The sequence below is a fragment of the Polypterus senegalus genome, chromosome 16 (assembly GCF_016835505.1).
Source record: "Polypterus senegalus isolate Bchr_013 chromosome 16, ASM1683550v1, whole genome shotgun sequence".
Taxonomy (NCBI): Eukaryota; Metazoa; Chordata; class Cladistia; order Polypteriformes; family Polypteridae; genus Polypterus; species Polypterus senegalus.
The window spans coordinates 45,063,026-45,083,850 of NC_053169.1; the positions used below are offsets into that span (position 1 = coordinate 45,063,026).

General features: G+C 35.8%; 1 protein-coding gene across 28 annotated transcripts in view; it reads right to left on the minus strand.

Moving 5' to 3' along the window:
- Positions 1 to 221: 221 nt before the first annotated feature.
- The window catches only part of nrxn1a (neurexin 1a), a 1,096,290-nt gene continuing 1,075,686 nt past the window's right edge, over positions 222 to 20,825 (minus strand). For 21 of the 28 annotated variants that reach the window (XM_039738493.1, XM_039738492.1, XM_039738491.1 and 18 more), the window contains one exon: positions 222 to 1,930. In XM_039738493.1, coding sequence (XP_039594427.1) covers positions 1,626 to 1,930 — 305 coding nt within the window. In that variant the 3' untranslated portion in view covers positions 222 to 1,625. The remainder of the gene's footprint in view (positions 1,931 to 20,825) is intronic. The other 7 variants (XM_039738490.1, XM_039738482.1, XM_039738480.1 and 4 more) reach the window with 1 other exon arrangement.

Genomic DNA, 20,825 nt, shown 5'->3' on the forward strand with positions numbered 1-20,825 from the left:
ATGAGTATTATTTTTTAGCTTTCGTTACCTTCCAATTTTACCCTTTGGTTAATAATAAAATTCTATTTCTGTGCATAATTCTTTTTTCTTTTAACAAACAAATTTCTTGGCAAGCAGTGTTAGCCATCCTCCATCAGGTGATGCTTTACATTTTTGAATCATTACACTGTATTTTTGTTCCATTAGCAAATATTTTAAATAATGCCATCAAAGACATAAGATCACTTAGGTAACAAGTTTTAATTTCTTTTTCCTTCAAAACTAATTTGTCTTCAAATAAAGTTTAATTTGAAATCAATAGTTTACTGTAACCCAAAAACATAGCTTAGAAAAAATCTTTATATATATTTCTGTGACTTTTTCAGTTATTAGGGTCCATGTTTCAATAAAGTAAAGCACATTAACAACAAGACAGTATACAGACAGGCAGATCAGAGTAAATCAATCTTCTTTAGAATTCTGTTTTGTGAATATTTTCAATTAAATAATAGATTTTCGGGGTCAAATCAATAAGGGCTAATATACTTCTCCTCAAATGTGAAGGCTTCTTCCCCAATGTAATTTATCTTTATTCAAAAAAGAATTGCTGTACAGTTTTTGGAAAAAAAAATCTTCTATCTTTTATGAACCATACATTCATACATTTCGTTCATACAGTTAGGGAGGACACTCTACAATGCAAGGGGAAACATGACACAAGTATTGATGTCTGTAAAAAAAAAAAAATAATAAAACCAAAAATTATTAAAAAAAAAATTGAAATAAAACCATCATTGCAGATGTTGTCATAAAATCTTCTATATCTAGCAACATCTAATAACATTTAATTTTGTTTTGTCTTTTTCTTCTTCTTTTTTTTTTTACTAAAAATGGCTGAAGAGCAGATATAGTTTGCATCGTCTATACAACAGGCTATAAAACATCACTCATCACAGTCCAGAAAGCACATATAGATGTGTTTGTATATAAACATATGTAATAAGATATTTTGCGTGCATGGAATTTCCCAAATGATTGCATCTAGACATCCTTGGAAATCTGCAAAAAAACAACTGCCTTAGATTTCACAACTGTATGAAATTAAGGCCTCCATGTGCCTTCTTAACAAAGCAAAAACAAAGAGATGCTTATTAACCCACTGCCTTTGTATCTTCTTTGCACTTTCAAAGGGTCTATAAGATGAGCCATTCGTTGAATTGTCCGATATGGTCACCAATGTCTCTTGAAAAAAAGTGCAAATACTTTGGCTGATTCCACAATCATAGGTAGCTTTTTATGAATTCCATCTTGATAATGTTATTTTTCCCTCATCATGAATGTTTGGCGGCATTTTTAATTAAGAAAATGTCCCAGCAACACAACCACAGGCAACGTAAATGAAAACACTGACTGTTTTAAGATTTTTTGACCCCTAAATCTGCTCTTGTTTCCTTGAAACAAAGCATAGAATTTCATTGTCTTATTGAGTTCATTGGATTTACTTTTTGTTTGTTCTTTCCTCTGGCCTCAGTCCACATTGATTTGTCCTATGTGCTTGATTAGAAAGTAAATTAAGTTTATTAAATCATGTCTCAGATAAAATGAAGACTATATTATTATACAAGTGTTCTTCTTTATCAGTGAGATCAGACGTAATATTCTTTATCCTTATTTTTCTTGTTTTTATTGGAACTTTTGGCACTGTTAGCCTGCTTTTCCTTCACCACAGCCCCGTTGGACTGTGCAGAGTTGCTGATGTAGTTCCGACTCTCGTCGACATGGTAAGAGCCTTCATCTCGATTTCGGTACTTGTACATGGCATAGAGAAGGATGAGAATACAAAGCGCAGCCGCTGCCACAATGCCGACCACCATTCCAGTTGTGCTGCTTGATTCTCTGATAACTTCGGATGGTCCTGGAAAGCCTTTGGTTCCGGGTCCAGTAGGGTTTGCTGTAGGTAGATCACGCAACATGGGAGAGGTTAATTCAATGTTAGCTTATTAAAACTAATTTCATATTTTATTTCAATAACATGTTAGAGGAAAGTTTACTAAAATTCACAATTATCTGCTCAACTAGGTACCCAAGATTTTGAATCAAATGACTCAAGGTCTTTGAAATGTATTACTTAAATAATCTCTTTGGAAGAAATTTTTACCCCATTCTTATAAAGACATAATGTGAGAAAATGTATTAGTTAAATGGAAACTCAAAGGCATTGTCCAAAAAAAAGGATTTTCAAAAGATACTCCTAATCAACAGTATGAAAATGTTTTCGTTTCTAAGATAATTTTGCTATCTTAAAGGTGTTTGTCATTCATACTCACTCTATAAAGAGCATCTAATACATTTAACATAAAGTGTATACAATTATAATGCTTAAATATATTGGCTATAAATGCAGTATATTCTAATAATCACTATTAGTTTTATTCAAAGTTTTGTCGTATATAGCAGTGTAAAGGACAAAACAATACTTCTGACTAGGTGTTCTCATTATAAACAAGTAAAACTCTACCCGTATTGCTTTTTATATTCATATATTTAAGGGTCCCCATACTGTATGCGCGTATGTAGAAATAAAAAAGAAAAAAAAAAAAATGCACGAAACAGATTTCATGACTGGCTATCCCAGGGCATGACAAATTAGACAACTCTGTGACATCTTTCCAACACAGTTTCACATTTCCATATAACTGTAAGCTTGCCCTTTTTCCTGACAGCTAATAGTGTGCTGCCTGACAGATCCGGTGATAATATGGATTCTTTACAGGTATGGCGAGTTCAGGCACAATCTTAGCCATTTTTTTTTTCCGTTTCTATTCAGTTGTGGTATGTAAAACATGAGCCCTCAAACAGACACGTTTGATTCTGTTTGTGAGGTCCAAAACATCTTTGTTCTTTATTCTTCATAGTTGCATTATGTGCATTGTACTTCTGGCTAGGTGGTCATTCGTTCTCGACATATGCACAGAGCTCACTTCTACAACTTAAGATGAAGTCAAACATGCTTGGTTTTGTCGCCATGAGTCGCAGACTGGTCGGAGTGAGTGGAAGTCATGGCAGGTTGGCATAGCTGCCTCCAACTCATTAAGGAAGTGTAAAGAAATTCTGTGACTGAAAATCACTGGAAAAGTCATGTGATGTGAGTGGGCCTTTAGACATTAGGCTACACTACATGACATTAACTGGCAGTTCAGTTTCAGTCTTTGAATTTAAGTGTGATCATATGGGTGTCACTTAACTTGTCAGGACTCCATCAGCAGAAATAAGGAAGGAATTATACATGTGACTTGTGCAGTGAATGTCTAAATAAAATGATGTCATACTGCATGTTACAATGATTTCTTACTGGTGCTATGCAGGTTGTCTAATTTATCATCATTATGGTAGACTTTAGGAACTTTATATTGTCAGAATCACTTATTCTGTCCACTGCTACGAGGTGCCTGGAGTCTGCACCAGGTGAAATAACATGCAAAATAAGAACTCACCCAAGTACATGTGCGTTTTAAGGAAAGTCATATTAAAATGTGCACAATCATACAATAGTGAAATTTCATAAAATCAATACATGTAATATTTAATCCGTGGGGAATCATAGGTATCTTACGCAAATACCATACAGAAAGAATCCCAACAGGATTCAATCTTAAAACCTGTCACGCATTTCTGTCAGTTGATTACCCTCCATGTTCATCTGAGGTATGCACTACCACTCATGGACAAAAGTGGCTGCTGTCCTCTTCCATTCCCTCCACCGTGCTGAGATGACACCCAATGAGGGCAGCTGACTCTGCCGCTTCAAGTTTCCTGCCTATAATTCACGGGGTCGCTGGAAGGAAGCGTCATTCTGTGAGTAGAGCACACTGCAGAATGGAGCTCCTAACTTGTGACTTACCAGAAGGAAGAATTCACTAAGCCCTAATTGGATCTCTGTTTTTGTTTCTTTTTGATTTCTGTCCCACACTAAATGGGGCAGGCTGGGTTGGCACCCCAACATTTATAATTTGGACATGTTGTTCCTCACTCGACCACACATCCAAGTACTGAAGAGCAAGAAGGCACAGCAGCTCACCAACATATTATATAAGTTATCAAATTCACTTTCAAATAAAATATGAACACTGTATAACCCAGGACAATTCTTTAGGCCATTTTTCCTAGTAATAGTAAACATTTAAAATGAAAAAGAAAACAGATTTTAACCATAACTTGTGGCAATAATTGCATCAGTTTAATTAACATTAATATCAGTGAGAAATACAATCAGAAGCAATGCATGCATGAAACATTAAAAGGAGCGTTTGGTCATTTCTTTGAAAGTCGTAAATTAAACACACACAACAGTCAATATTGCAAGTTTTCATTTGTAATAATTGACCAGTCCCAAATGTTAAATATAACTTTTCTCACCCACTCAGGTCTGGTGATGCCACCACTGCGTGGCATCCAATCTCAAGCCGGTCTCATTTCATGTGTAACTGGTGGTGAGCTGCCCACCTCCGTTGAAACTGCGGACTCCCTCAGAGTGTTTAAGAAGTCTTTGAAGACTCTTGTTCTTTCCTTATCTGTCTAATTGACAAGGGATTTTATGATAGGTTTTTATAACTAAGGAGAGATGGGAGATTAACTAGTTTTATGTTGTTCTGTTTGGGTTAAGCTCTTCACATCATAATCAATTTTGTAACCTTGTCCTGGAAACTTTTTTGTTAAGTTGCTTTGAAGAAAAGCATCTGCTAAGTGAATAAATGTAAATAAAACAATTATGTGTGTCCAGTGAACTGCAGCATTAAAAAGTTGGTATAGTAGTTGATAATAAAGTAATTGTGTCCAAAAAATGTGTGTTAAACAAGGCTGATCATGACAAATACAACAAAACCACATACTGCATGTAACCCTAAAGTATATAATGAGCCTCTTGTTTACACTGCTGGCTTCTTTGTGTTATTGTGAGTGTCTTCAAAAACGGCATGAACTAGAAGAGGTCTGGGGCAAAAGGTACTTTCTCCAATTCACTGTCCTCCACCAAGAAGGTGTTGCAGGCATAAAATGAAATACATAAATAAAAAATAAATAAAATTAGGTAACCTTCTTGATTAGGCTGCTGAGCTCATGACTGTTCTCAAGGACTAAGGAACATGTTTTGAAAACAAGCTTTATACTTAATCTCTAAATGAATCTTGTGCAGTTCACATAATTGCCTTCCTTGGGAAGACTTTAGCCAACATGCAGACTGTATTAGGTAGGCATCTCCTTGATGTTAAATATACCTAACCAGCCCTATGATATCTGATTTTTCTTAAAAAAAAAATGCATATTTAAAGCACCATATTTGATAAATGCCAAAAAGGATATTGTATAGTGACAACAGAACCATTAATTATGAGAACTATGCATTATTTGATGTTTGCAGTAAACAGTAAATGTTTTATTTTATTTCTTAGAATCACCGCTTCCCTTCTGTTACTGTCTGGAACTCTTTCCCCAGCATTAGTTTTCTAAGGTCTCCATATCCAAATCCAAAATGATAAAGGGGATTAGAAAGAAGCATACAATTTTATTAACTTAGGTTTTCATAAGACATTACAGATAATGCCTCATGAGAGAGTAATAATTAAACTGGAACCAGATGAGATTGCAGTGAGATGCAGTAAGTTACTGCTAGGAAGGCAGACCTGTCCAGATAGCATACAGTGGTGTTCCCCAGAGAAAATTGTTATGTCCCCTTCATTTTTTAATTATATAAGTGACTTACGGAAGGATATTAAATTTCAGAGTGAAATACACTGGTGATACATGATATTGGTGTTTCTTGCTATGGAACTACTGAAACAGAAGCTGTTACGTATTCAGGGAGAACCAAATTTTACATGTGGCTGGGAAGCAGATTTTAGGTAAACCTTCATGCCATTTAGTTTAAGATAGCAATATGAGGGCTTTGGTGTACAATATATGATTTTCAGGTAAAATAAAAAGGAAAAGTCTTTTGTCTTAAGCAGTAGGTCTAGCAGTAGCAGTGGGCTAATCCTAGTCATCAGAGGAGAATCCACTAATGAGATCTCTTATGAGCTACTATGTGCATTCTGGTCCACAACAGCATAATATTTGAAAACTAAGTTAAGGGCTTAATTAGAAAGGCTAGTATAGTATGGCTAAATGTCTATTGCTTGCAATGAGTAACAAGTGAGAGATATTATATAAAGTCTTATACATTTTTTAACGAAAGTTTCACCACATGCATTTCCATATGTTAGGGTCACGGCCCATACTTAATCACTCCCCGCGCCACACCTTACACTGCCAGTTCTGATTACTGAGTTTACTTAAGCAGGGTTTCAATTCCATTCAGTTATTTTCTTAGTGCCTTTGGTTATTTGTTAAAGTCAATGTTTTCTCTTCTTGACCATAATTTTACTTTACCTTTGTTAAGTGTTTTGCTCTGATCTGAATTTATTGCCATATTCCAATTATAACATCCACCGCACCTTTAGTTCATGTTTTTGTTCATGTGGTGTTCTGACCTTGGCTTGTCAGTTATGTTTTGCTGTCATCCAGCTGTCTATCTTTTCTTATCTGTGCTGTTAAAAGAAAGAACACTTGCTGTGTTCCTCTTGCATGATGAAGTACATTGAACTGTGGGAAAAGTGTGTGCTCAAGAGGTAGCGAATGGCAAAAATCAGGTGGCATTTGCTCTTAGTGGAGTAGCAACTAGAGGGCAAACTTAAAATTGTGAAATGAATATAAGAACGTTTGATTTAGGAAAAGGAAATTAATTGATATTTTGTTCCAGAAGGCTGTTGACCTTTGGAACTTACTGCTGGAATAAGCAGTGGGACATAGTTTGCAGGAGCATTTTACGCATAATCTAGACTTTTGGCTAATGTTTAACATAAAGGATGGGTAATCGAGTAGTCTGGGACTCTCAAATGTATTGCCATATGACATGAGCACGGTTTTCTCCCTTTCCTGGTTCTTGTGGGGATGGCACAGAACCTGTATGGGCAAAATTATATTATGGATTTATTTCTGAATTTACTGTAATCTCTATGATTTATATTTTTCTGAGTATTTATAATATAATTCCTATTGAAAGGCAAAATAAAATGAATTGGTACACTCCAAAAATTTAATGGAAAAAACATGAGGTAGATAATTGGAAATGTTTAAATAAGCATGACAGACGATCCATCTACCATTATCAAAAAGGAGTGAACAACACATGCAAAACTAGTTTTCTTGGAAAATACCTGGTAAGATTTAGGTGTAGAGATCAAGTCTGATCATCTCACTCCTTCTTTCTTTTATAATCATTGCACATATTCAATGTAGTGACAAACACTATGTGAGGCAGCAAATATTGCTATTCTGAGATTTCCCTTTAATAAAACTGGTCATTTGCAATCTGCTCAGAAAGTTATACTGATACATTGAGCAAGGACTGATAGTACCCTACAAGCACAGTAGTGAAAGAGTCAATTATATCTCAGCCAAGCAAATAAGAGGGACAAAGTAAAAAGAAAACATCCTCATAAAGACTGGCAAAGAGCAGAACACATGCAGGCTGTAATCAGAGCTCTGCATTGAAAGATTCTCATTGGTTGTTTCAATGATTTGAAATTTACATTTATATTGGGAAAAAAGTGGGATGAAGTTAAACAGCTTGAACAAATCGTTTTAAAAAGTACATTTATGTTCAAGAATAAGAAATATGAAAAGCCTTTTTAAAGCAGTCCTCAAGTAGAATGCACTGAACATGTCTGAAAGAACTGATGACCTGCTAGTTCATACCCCACAGTATCATCTCCACTTACTCACAGACTAGAGAAAAATATCAGGGCATTTTAGAAGTGTTTCATTTTTATGCACTGATATACTAAATTTTCAGGAAATCAAGATAAATCTGCTTATTATACATGATCTTTTTATGTAAAAAAATGAAGGTCAATTTGTTCATTCACTTTACTCTCTGGATGGTTTATTTCTTATTAGGTTAAATAAAATGTTTGGAATAAATAAATAATATAAGAAGAGAGAGTAGGCAGGTAATAATAATTGAAGAAGCAATAATAAAATTGAAGCATCCAGCCACTTTATTAGGTATACTCATTCCTTACTCATCAATCATTGACTGGCAATTACATTCAAAGCAGGTGGACAAAACAATGCATAGAGTTCAGATGGTGAATAAGCAAGACTAAATATTTAAGTGGCCCTAAATGTGGGCATGGTAGAGGACTCCAGAGGTCAGATGAGTATATCAGGAACAATAAACCTGCTAAGATTTTCATGCCAAACGTCACAGATGCATGTATCATAATTGGCCCAAAAAAACATCCAGTCAACAGTGGTCCTAAGATTAGAAACAGTTAACTGATGAAAGAGGCTGCTGAAGGAAGCTACCCTGATGAGGGAAGAATAACAGAATGACTACAGTTTGTTTACTAATGTACAAGTGAAATGGCTGATTTCTTCTTCTGGTTATTACAAAAGAGGGCACAGTTACATTTAGCTAAGGGATACACAATTGTTCCAGTCATCCCAAAATATTATCTGTCTTTTGAATCCTTACTCCTCATGGAAGAATCAGATTTTGGAATAATGCCCAGGTGCCCATGCTCGTAAGTGCCACCAGTGTATGCTGGTGGTGGCAGTGTAATGACGTTATTTGTGATTCTGTATAGCATAAGGAATACAGTAGTCAGTTCAACTTAATGTAGTGGCCTCTCCCTCACAAGCTCACAATCTAATCAATTATTTCTGGAATGAAATGGGACAACATGTTCACAGTACTGATTCACAGCCAACTAATCTGGAACTACAGTTTGACATATTTGAGTCAACATGGGCGCCTTCCCTGTAAGTTTCAAGACCTTGCTGAAAGTAGGACCGATGAATTCAGGCTGTTCTGACGGCAAGTGTAAACTGAATTGCTAAATGATAGATAGGTGTATTTATTAAAGTAGCCACTCAGTGTATATTCCTAACCCTGTTAATGTTACAGTGATTGTAAAATGCCTTGAAAAGCACCATAAATATTCTTACAAAATGCAGTCATCTTCTAGATACTGCAAGTAAACCAATTAAAAGAAGTAGTCAGTTGTTTGTATAAGGTAAACTCAATTATTTATTGAAAGGCGGGGAAAAGTGATTGATTTGAAAATATTGTAAAGGTAATAAAAAAAGCAGTAGTTCTAATATTGAATGTCGTGCCAGAGCATATACAGTATGTGGCTGGGTGCCCAGGGCAAAAAATGGCAGCCTTGTGTTTTTTGATTCACTTGAATATGGCACATCTCCAATAAGCTAAGGGAAAGTTCTCTATCCATTTTTCAAAATCACTTAAGCTTAGGGTACAGTTTAAATCAAAGCATTATGCTAAATGGAAGAGTTAATCTTTAAAAGATCTACACTGAGTAGCAGTGTGATAATTACCAGCAAGCACATATTAGCAATCCATCACTACTTTGTTAGCTGAAGCCTTTAAATCTCCCATTGATTTGTAACAATTAACATCATTGCCTGCCATCTAAAGTGAGCCCAAGACAGATTGCCTTTTTTCAGCCTGTCAAATTCATATTTTTACACTGATAACTGACTTCAGCGAATGGAAAAGTGAAAAGCAAAATCTTTTCACTCCCACAAGTGAGCACAACATAGTAATACAAGAATTTAAGAATTAAACAAGCTTCCCTAACTAAATTATAGAACCAATTATAATAATAATAAAAATACTCCTGCTACATTTGTGCACTTTCTAAACAGGTTTATATTGCCATCTGCCAGCTATTATGGTTTGTCTGATTGCCTACCCTAAAATCCTGTAATAATGCTTCCTTTTCCATCTCCTGTCTTTCTCTCTGTTGTTATTTCATGGCCTTACTTCCACCCTCCTATCAAACCCTTGCTCTGTATCTCCTCTTAGCTACAAGCTTCACAGACCTCTGCCATGGAGGTTACTTTACTAGGTCCCTCTGCCATCTAAAGTTATCCATTTTTTCCTGAGAATCAGTACAACAGGAGTTCCTCTATATTCACCACAGATACCATGTTACCACTTAATGGCAAAAGGCATTTCTCTCATACGTCCACAGTGCTTGTTCCCTCTTGCTACCCTGTTAGGTCTACGTCCACAGAAAATTTGTTACAAGGCAGTCTTGAACTCGGTATGCTGTATCTTCTCTATTGGTGTTGTTCCTCTTTCTCTGGAGTGGTGGCCTATGTAATCAGTGCCTGTAGCAGGTTACTTTCCTTCTTATGGCCTTTCTGGAATCTATCCTTGCCCTGCATTGCAGCTTCTTGCCTGCAGTTCAGTTTCACCAGGATACCATCTACTGTATACAGCCTAAAATGTCAGATTATTCCAAGGCACATTGACTAAGTATAATGACCTAACTATTGAATGATTCTGGGGCAAGATACAGAATAGTAGTTCCAGTTCCAGAAGTTTCTACATGGTAATTCTTTATACATTTCTTATATTGCTAAACTTCATTTGAGAATCTGACAGTTGAGAAATTCATACCAACTGCAACTGACTAGACGGAAATGAGTTTAGGTTATAAAAAAATGGGATAATTCGAATGCACATACATTAATTGTTCATTCATCAATAAAACCTGTCACCAATATACTTTTTAGAAAAAGAAATTGTTAATACATATAAACTATTAGTACATATGCATTTAGCTAATGTTTGTAACCCATAATATTAGGCAGTGTGAGATTTTAATGATTGGTAGTGACTTCCTTCATACTTATTTATGTTCCTTTCATTGTATTCAGATATATGCATTTCTGTTTGTAATGAGGTGTGTTATGGGTCCATGGCAGTGTGCTAGTTTTTAAGTAAAAACAGTGCGAGTTGGGCTTTGTGGTTGTGGACTCGCCTGAAGAAATGGGCTGCTATGGGGTGTTTGGTATGGAGGCACGTAAATCCTTTCATTAATCAGCTGTTCCACATCAGCACTTTACGGTTTGTGTGCTGCTCCCATAGGAGGACAAAAGGGAGCCTGAGCAGGACAGAAAAGGTGAGAATCAAAAGAATGACAAAGTAGGAAAAAGAAACAAAAAGCATTTCTAAAACAGAAAGAAAAAGGCAATTGCTGAAAATGAGAAATGTAAACAGAGGAGGTCAAATCGGGCGGGATCTGTACTACTGATTTGTTTTTGGACAGCAGGACAGAGGACTGGGTGAGCTCCAAAAGCTGGATGTCTCTCCACAGTAGAGTTACTGAAATGTGAGAAGTGAAGAGGGAGAGGAAGGCCACAGGAACTGGTTGAAAGATCTGGGCCAGATGCAGCAGCATCTGTGAGAGGGCACAGCACACTCAAAGTTGCAGTTACTGAAGGACATGGCAGCTCTGGGTCTTGGGTGGCTGATCCAGGGAGATATAGCAGGCTGCGTCCATGGGATGCCTGAGGTCCTGATAAGAACGCAGGAAGAGAAAGACAGAACATTTGTAATTTTACCGTTCCATGTAGATTTTAACTTATTTATCAGATTTTTAAGCATCCACAAATGCCACTGTTTTATTGGGTTTATTTATTGAGTATTTGTTATGTAGGGCTCTTGTGCTGCACTTTTGTTTTTGTATGCAATAAAAGCACAAAGCAGTTTTGAATCTTACTCTTGCTCATTGCACTGGCTCTTCCTGGGTACATGACTATCAATGTCTTAGGTTCAAGGGAATATGTGAGCTGCAGCCAACCCAGACATCACAATTTTATTGTATCATTAAATGATATCCAAATGCCAGATTTCCTATCTAGCATATACAGTATTAAGTGTTTAATGTGCTGTGTTTTGTTTATTTATACCACTTGCTCATTTACTACTAATTGCAACTAATAAGGCAGAACTGCTAACCTATTTTCTACAGACTTGTGATGGTGGTCTAAAGCTTTCAGATGTAGGACTTTTTTTCCTACAAGAAAAAATACACCAAAAATGTAGGATGTAAAGTATGAGTTGAAAAAGGCCCACAACAGCGTTGTGATAAGAGAATTAACAGTATATAAAATCTTCTTCAGCAACAAAAGATTGGCTATCTTAAACTACATTGTACTTGCTGTATACTTTGTTCCAGAAAACACAGTAAACTAGCCACAGACCTGAGAATTCTTTACCTTCCACCATTCCTGAATTTCTTTAGCTCCCTAGAGTCATTGGGTACTTATTTGCTGTCTGACAGGGTCTGTGATAATGAGTGGCAGCCTTCATCAATACCATCCTCAGATGCTGCTTTTCAACCTCATCTGTCTCTGACACTATTAACTCAAAGCAGCCTATCTCGAACAGCAGAGACACAGGTAAGGCAGCTGAAAATAGATAGCTCACTGTCACTCACTGTTTCCTTAATACTTGCATGTACGGAGTGTATACCACCTTTATTGAGTAGTGAACCATCAGTAATGAAACATAGCATACATATATATATATATATATATATATATATATATATATATATATAAAACATGCAAAATCCAGTTTAGGAACTTGATGGTCTGGCGACCTTTCCTGGTGTCTTTGTAAATATGATAATTTATATGGTCTTACCAGCTGGGGTTGGGGAATTAATTAAGTGATCAATAGCTAATTTTACTCCCCTCTGTTTTCAAGGCAATGAACTTTAGGGTATTTTTCCCCTTGTGGCTCCTCACTTTTGCCTTTTATCTTCACCTTTTACTTTTTTCCATTCTTCCTGAATATCCTTCATATACACATCATCTGCTTCTAACTTTTTTTATACAGTATGTTTCACAGCCAGAATATTATGAAGCTAACTTTCTTCTGTTTATCATGAAAGTAATGTTAACCGTTTTCCTGTTTCAGTGATTTCAAATACTTATTATATTAATGAACTGAATTGTTTTTTGTAGTTGTAAACAGTAGTTAATTTAAGAACATAGTGCCTACAAAAATAAGTCAGATAAACCAGATTAAGAAAACCTAAATATCCTGCATTCTAGCAATTAGCTGTTAGAAAATGTAAAATATTTAATTCTACTAATTAGCTGTAACAGATAAAACAAACAATGAGCTTTCGCCATTAATTTCAACGAGACCTGAAAATACAGCAAGAATTAGTTTATCATAAAATATGATACAGTGACTGTACAAAAATTATTACAGCCATATTCCATGTATTATGATATAGAATAAGATAAAATTGAATTAGCTTTTTTAAAGAATACTTGAATATTCTCATATATCCACTAGGGATATCAGTAACTATTGCAAATACACTACTTAGTACAGTGAGCACTCTGTTTTGACATAGAATTAATTTGATTTCTGATAGTGGACATTACAGCAGGTGTGCTTATTTCATCAAGTGTGCTCCAGAACAATGCAGTAACATACAATGACCCCACTGATGCCCTCTGTTGGTACCATCTGTTCCATATGATAATCCTGTAAACCATACCCAGCTGTTCAGTCTCCTTCTATCATATTGTATCTGAGGGCTGGAGCATTCAGGCTGTCAGGCATATCTTTAACCATTCCAGATACGTGGTTACGAGCAGGGAAAACAGGCATTCTTTGGTTCTTATTTATTGGTTATGTGGGGCTATATACAGTACATTTTTTTAAATGGCTGAAAAGTAAACAGTTGGGAAATGACACACAATTTTCATTCAAAAATCTATGTACAGGCCTGTCTTTTCCTGTTAATATGGCTCATCAATTTTGGTACTTAAGCATGCTGTATAAGGAGTCTTCATTTACAACACTGTAATTTTTGTAATATTGTGAAGAACAACACCTGAGGATCAACGTCCCAGCCAGAGTTGACTTGGGAACTTTACCTGGCATGGATGGCAATAATATGGAAGGACGGGGGAGAGCAGTATATTTAGTTTATATTATTATTTAACCCCATATACTAGATGGCAGCAGCCCTGGATATCGGTACCCATTTGGACACCAATAGGGATGCTGGGAATTGTTGTCCAGTATCACAGCCCTGCTGGGGTCCTTGGGTGCTGCAGGGAGTTACATATTTGGGACATCATTATGACCCAGAAGTGCTTCCAATGGGCAAAGCCTTAGGACCGGAAGTAATCATGAGTCCTCCATAAAACAAAATGCTCTGCCTTGTCCAGGTGAGTTGGAGCTTGGAGCGGAGATAGGGCAACACTCAACTGGAGGAGTAGCAGTGTGGTAGAGAGAGAGAAAGAGAACGGGAAGAAACACCCTATTTAAATCATCGTCACACAAGGTATTTTGTAATAAACAGCCCTTTATTTGAACCGGGGATTGATTTGAGTATTCATGTTTGGGGTTTCACAATATCCAAATTGAATACCCAACAGTCTGTGACGAACGAGCACACAAATAGCATATTCACTTTTCATAACACACTTTGTTATCCTTCTCCATATGTACTCATTCTATGAAATGTTCTATTGATTTCCAACCATCCATTATCCAACCCGCTATATCCTAACTACAGGGTCACGGGGGTCTGCTGGAACCAATCCTAGCCAACACATGGCACAAGGCAGGAACAAACCCTGGGCAGGGCGCACACACACACACACAAACACTAGGGACAATTTAGAATCACCAATGCACCTAACCTGCATGTGTTTGGACTGTGGAAACCGAGCACCCAGAGGAAACCCACGCAGACACGGGGAGAACATGCAAACTCCACGCAGGGAGGACCTGGGAAGCAAACCCGGGTCTCCTAACTGTGAGGCAGCAGTGCTACCCACTGCGTCGCCCCTCTGTTGATTTTCTAATACTAAATTGTTCATATGTATTTCAATGTATCATTTGATTTCTTTAGAATTCCAGTATTGTGCTTGCTTCGAAAGTAAATATAGAAATTGAAAATTAATACTTGATGTACACATAATGTTTACAGGCATGGGTAATACTACCATTCAGTGTCCATTTCTGATCATTTTACTTTAAGTAAAGAACACTGCCGTTCATAACTATGTCCACTATTTTAAAAATTAATATAAGTTAGTACAAGCAATACCTTTCAAAATGGCGTTATGTCCAAGATATGGTAAATGAAGGCAGAACATTACATTTGAAGGAAGTTATCATCTGACAATAGAAATATAATCTTTTGAATGCATTCAAACACAGTAATGCCATCAAATGTTTACAGGGATTAAAAAATAGTGTCTACAAAACTCTTAACAACAAATATGCAATGCTGTTTTGTGTTCAACTATCTTTAATACCCCCAGATATTTTGAGTTTTAACAAGTGACTTCTACATCCACTGTGAAATAGCTGTGGTGCCAGCAGAAGATACCGTTCTCTAGCTTCATACATGTATTAATTAAAAAGATCTTTTTGCATTAAGATGCACAGTCTTGTCTGTTTTTAGGAAATGTATTTATATTGTCATCTTTCTTGATTTGCAATGAGTAAAGTGTGGACAACAGAAGACACACACTGAACATTACATGTCGGATAATAATGAAACACCTAAGTGTATGCTATACAGATGTAATGAAGGTCAATTTTTCACCTGATCTTCTGCCTTCCAAGTGTATTGCTATATATCACAGGCTTATATACACATCTTTACTCCTGTAGAGTATAAACCTGCATGCGAATGTATGAAAGTCAAGGTAGGACTTCCAATGGGAGATAAGTTAGGAATCTCTTCCAGTAGTTTCAGAAGTATGAAGCCCTTTGCTGCAAACAAGTTTAAGTAGCTGGCAATATAATTATGCAAACCCGTAAGCCTGATACCAAAGGTGTGGTGGATAAAAGAAAGATAGAAGTCTGTCAGGCTAACAGAATGTTTATTGCCTCAGTACACTGTTAGTTCATTTTAATAATCTACAGGATGCCCAGAAAGTGAAAAAATGTGTTTATGTCTTGGCATTGCATTTCAAGGTGAATTTTGACAAAGTTTTGTGTTAATATTCACAAAGTTTTGTTTTATACTATACATTAATGTATAGCAACTACAAGTTTTTTTTTGCACTTCAGATTTTGTTCAATTTTAGTGTGCACCAAAATTTCCACTTTGCTACCACTGGTCTATATAAAATCATGCAACAAAGAAAACAAGACAAATCAAATATGGAATTGCTAATTATGAATTAGACGATCTGTAATAAAATGTCAGTGTGTCCTATCATTCACATATCCTTTTGTTAACGTGTGCATGAGCTATTTTAAAAATGTAACTTATATGACTATTTATATGGGTCTTTCTGTGGTGGTTACTGGAGATTTGGATGTGGATATGAAAGAGTAAATGGCCTGCTGTCATAAACAGGAGCCTGGTGTGTCTCTTATTATGTGTTCGCTAATTTTATGGGTATATGGGGGATGGGAAAGCGTGTTGCACAGTCACCCATTTTCTGCTTCAGCCATCAGTTTGTAGGATAACGCTCCTGAAATTCTAATCTGCATCTTATATGTGTAGTTTTTTATTTAGTGGGTGGTATAATCTATTGCATTTTGCCTTGAGAGTTGTCACAGTGCTTGTGTCTGCGCTTGGTGAGGAGCACTGTGCAAGAACAAAGTAGCTTGTACTGTTGTATTATATTTCTGAGGTGGCAAGGATAGATTAGCCATCTAGTTCTCTGAAGAGGATTGCTTTCTTTTTGTGTATTGTATTTACCTGATTTTTTTGACCCCCATTTTACGCCCAGCCTACCTGGAAGGAGGTCATACACTGAATTGCCTTTCCCAAGATTTCTTCCATTTTATTTGTTTTCCCTACAAGGTTTTTTCTTTTGGTAGTTTTTTTTTATTGTTTTCTTAGAGAGTCAAGATTGGTAGGCTGTCAAATAACATGGCCTGCTAAAGCCCACTGAGGCATTCTTTGTGTGATTTTGGGGTATACAAGTATTGTTTTTGTTCTGTCTCCACTTCAACTCCATCTCCCCTGCCTGAAGATGCATAAAAGAAGCCCTAAACTGAAAGTTAGCATCCCTTCTTTGACCACCTTCTTGGAGGATGGACAACTTAACACACACTCTAAAACCCTTCTTTAAACTTTATCTGGTTTAACACCACCTCCAGTGTTAAATAAACTAGGTTTTCCCAAAGGCAACCCAACACTTTGGTGCCTCTCTTTTGGTTATTTTATTATATGATCTCACATCCAGTCCCGTCTTTAGGAATGTGTGTTAATTTTATGTAAATGTACAGTTTACAAGATTTTGAAGAACAGGAAAAGGTGATCAAAGTAAAATACACAAAAGTAGTGAGGTAACTTTTTGACAAAGTGTTGTTTGCTTTGCATGTTTTTCATATCTCACTACAGTGTGTTTGGCAGACCCACAGCAGGCTCTAGAAATTGATCAAAAACCCACCTGAACTGAGAATCCCTGAAGAGTCACAATGGGAACAGCACTCAACACGACAGATTAAGTAAACACACATAAAACAGTGAAGATTCTTCAAAAATGTGGGCAAACAAGGGTTTGCTGAAAATAGCTAAGCATTCAAAGATGGGAATGAAAGATGAGGCAACAAAGAAGAAACAAATTCCGAGAGCTTAGTATTTAAAAATTCAGCAGATTCCCTGGCGGAATGGTAGACTTTTCTTAATGAAAGAAGCCCAAGGCTGGCTCTTCATAGGGTCAGATTTTCTAGAGGAGTCCAAGCCCACTGGGACTGCAGAGTGCCCCTTAGCTAAACTTTGACCTTGTTTCACTTTTATGCTTTTGAATTGATCTGCACTGCATATTTTTAACTAATTATTTTGCACTTTAATACTTATTTTGTATATTTAGCTGCAATGTGATCTATTTTTAAATTCAGATTTATTACCATTCTACATATATATATATATATATATATATATATATATAGTAAAATAAGATGTAAAAATATCTAAAATAATTTTTCACAGAATACTGTAGAAAAATTTGGAAAACGCATATTTGCAAAGATTAATATAAAGGTTAATAGAATACCTACACATAACAATGTCAGTGACCATCCATGACTAAAAAAGGTGTTTAGTTTAGCCACCATTTGATATGGGTTTATTACATTTACTGAAGATAATATGAAGTTTAGCAAAGATAATGCATGGAAAGGGAACATCGCTTACTGGCCACAATATTCATTTTTGTTAAGATCAATAAACAAACAAAGATGACTGTTTTTTAATTTTAATTGCAACCCTTCTTTCTTCAGGTGTTATTTCATGTGTCATGTTAACTAACTCAGCAATCACAGCATTACATATACAGTATTTAGTAAGATGCAGTGGTATTCATCGATTCTTGTACAGCATGTTCAGTTTTTTGCACTAGTTTTTTACTAACTTTCTTCTATTTTAGGATTTTCAAGTGCAGGTAAAGGAAGAAAGAGTGAAGCCTCTTAGCCACAAATAAGTTAGAAAAAAACATGTGAAATTTGGTTTGAAATATGATTTTCACTTGAATGGATGACTGGTTATTTTCTTCTCTTTATAAACCCGTTAAACTGAAGGACAAGAGCTGGCAACTGAATATGCAATCATATATTTCATAATTTCATATTCTTACTCAGCTTCAGATGAGAGCAGAACTAAGCAACGTTTTTTAATTGTACAAGAAGAATTAGTCAGATAGCACAGAGTAGTACAAAACTATAATCACAGATATCTTTAACTTCCTTATTTTAACAAAATGTGCTCATTATTTTAGCAAAATGTTTATTAACCTACAAATATAAGAAGAAACAAATCTCCGGAATAAACATTTTAGTCAGCTAGCTTGTACACAATCGTGCAATCTCTTTTAATGAGCTCCTGCTACTGAGATACATGATATTCAGATTTGGGGATGGAATAATAAGTCTATTCTTCTTAATGTATCTTTAAAACTACCTTTCCTACCCAATTAGAAAGGTGGAAATAAAGTCTGCAAAATGAAGCAGTACAATAAATATATCAACAGTCTATTTGGGGCCTGTGCATGTCATAAGGAACAGAAGGTCTTGTCACAGTAAGAAATTAAGAAAGGCAAAAAAAAAAATGGATGTAGTATTGTTTTTTGTAAAATGAAAATTTTTGGCAAGAGCACCAGTAAATTTAATTATACAGAAAACTGTTCTATGTCATTTTTTGCATTTCTTAATTTCTTACTGTGACAAGGCTTTGTGATCAATATGATCAGTCTGTAGTTTGTGTTTTTGTAAATTGCATGAATGATGAAGCTGCACCTTTACCAACAGAACCAGCAGAAAACAGCAATACATGACATAATGTAAAATTCTCCTCTTCTGCTAATTCAAAAAGGGGGGGTGGGGGGGGACATGCAATGTCAGCTCGCAAGATAAAGAACCAAGCCTTGGACTGAGCTTCGATTTAATTCCAGGTCCCACTCACTCAAACACTAACACTCAGACTGATATGATGCCAAAATAATGCCACTAAGCGTATCAGGAATAGCTTTGGAATGGGGAGGAAGAATGGATGAAATGGAATAAAAACTCCTACAAGGAAGACAGACAGTGATTCAAACCTAAAATGATCCCTAAAACATGTACAATGCCTAGAGCTGCAGCTCTCATTAATGGATAGCCACTGTATTTTACTTGCTGTAGCTGCCTCTTTAGTGGAGGAAAGTGCTTACAATTTTCATTTTAAAACATGTTGCCATGGTTTGTGTCTCCTTTACTGACATTTGTTTTGTATTTTTACATTTTTAATTCAATAAAAAGCATAATACAGTATGTTAAACATATGAGAATTCAATGGCAACAAAAATAACAAATATATGAGTAAAACAAAATACAAGCAGTAAAATGCCATTTCATAAAGAATATTAATTTTTATACAGTCTGCTTTAACACACAAATGAGTGTTAAAGGTATCAGTTTAAACAGACAAAAAATAGGTCTAAATTTCATATTTGAATGATGGGTTAAGGCAAGAATTTCCGCATGCACTGCACTCTTATTCAAGACATATTATTTTTCTTTTTTTACTTCTTTCTTTCAATTGCCAATTGCAAGAAATAAAGATATGAGAAAACAATTCAGGCTTTCTACAACATAAATTACAGCAGAGAGATCAGATCGATAGATGTCGTAATTTGTAAAAGTTGATTTTTCACTTGGTGTTAACTTTGTCAACCAGATGTAGAAGGGTGTCATTACTGACTGCAGGACTTGATTAACTTTCTTACTAGGTTTTTTCATAGTCACTTGAAACAGTTCTTCTTGCTTGGGGGTACACATTCCATACACTTACAAATCTGATTGCTTGATTATTAAAGAGAGAAATTCAGCGCTTAACATCACCCACACATTAAGCTAACAACTGTGAGGAAAAGATGCAATCTGATTTGAACTGATAGGACTCGCGCACACACACACCTAAGAAAACAAATGCTAACACACATAATAATGCTGTCAGATTCATACATTTATGTAACAGAAAGACAAAAAAATAGCATGATTTCAGAGGTGGTAGTTTCGAGATGTGTCAGACTTATTTTTAGTGACTTCTTGTCTGGTATCATTCATTTAAGTGTACTGATTAAGGATAATGCTACATCTAACCCTAATAATTATAATGCATGTGATTATTTTAGTTCACATAATGCTCCTTCATTTGCAAAAAATAGTTTCAGCAGTCTCACAAAATATAAACCCTTCTCTTTTCCTGCTATTTCTTTTGTGCTTAAAATTCATCTATCCATTTTATCCAATATCATCAGTTTATTTAATCAAGTTAAAGTTAATTCAAGACCAGGTGTAGCAAGTGATCAATATGAACTTCTGTAGACAAAGTGCCAGTTCCATGGGTGGCACAAAACCACATTTATGGTCAACTTAAAGTTTCCAATGAACTTAATATACAAGTCTTTGGGATGTGAGAGGAAACCAGTGAACTTGGAGAAATCCAAAGGGA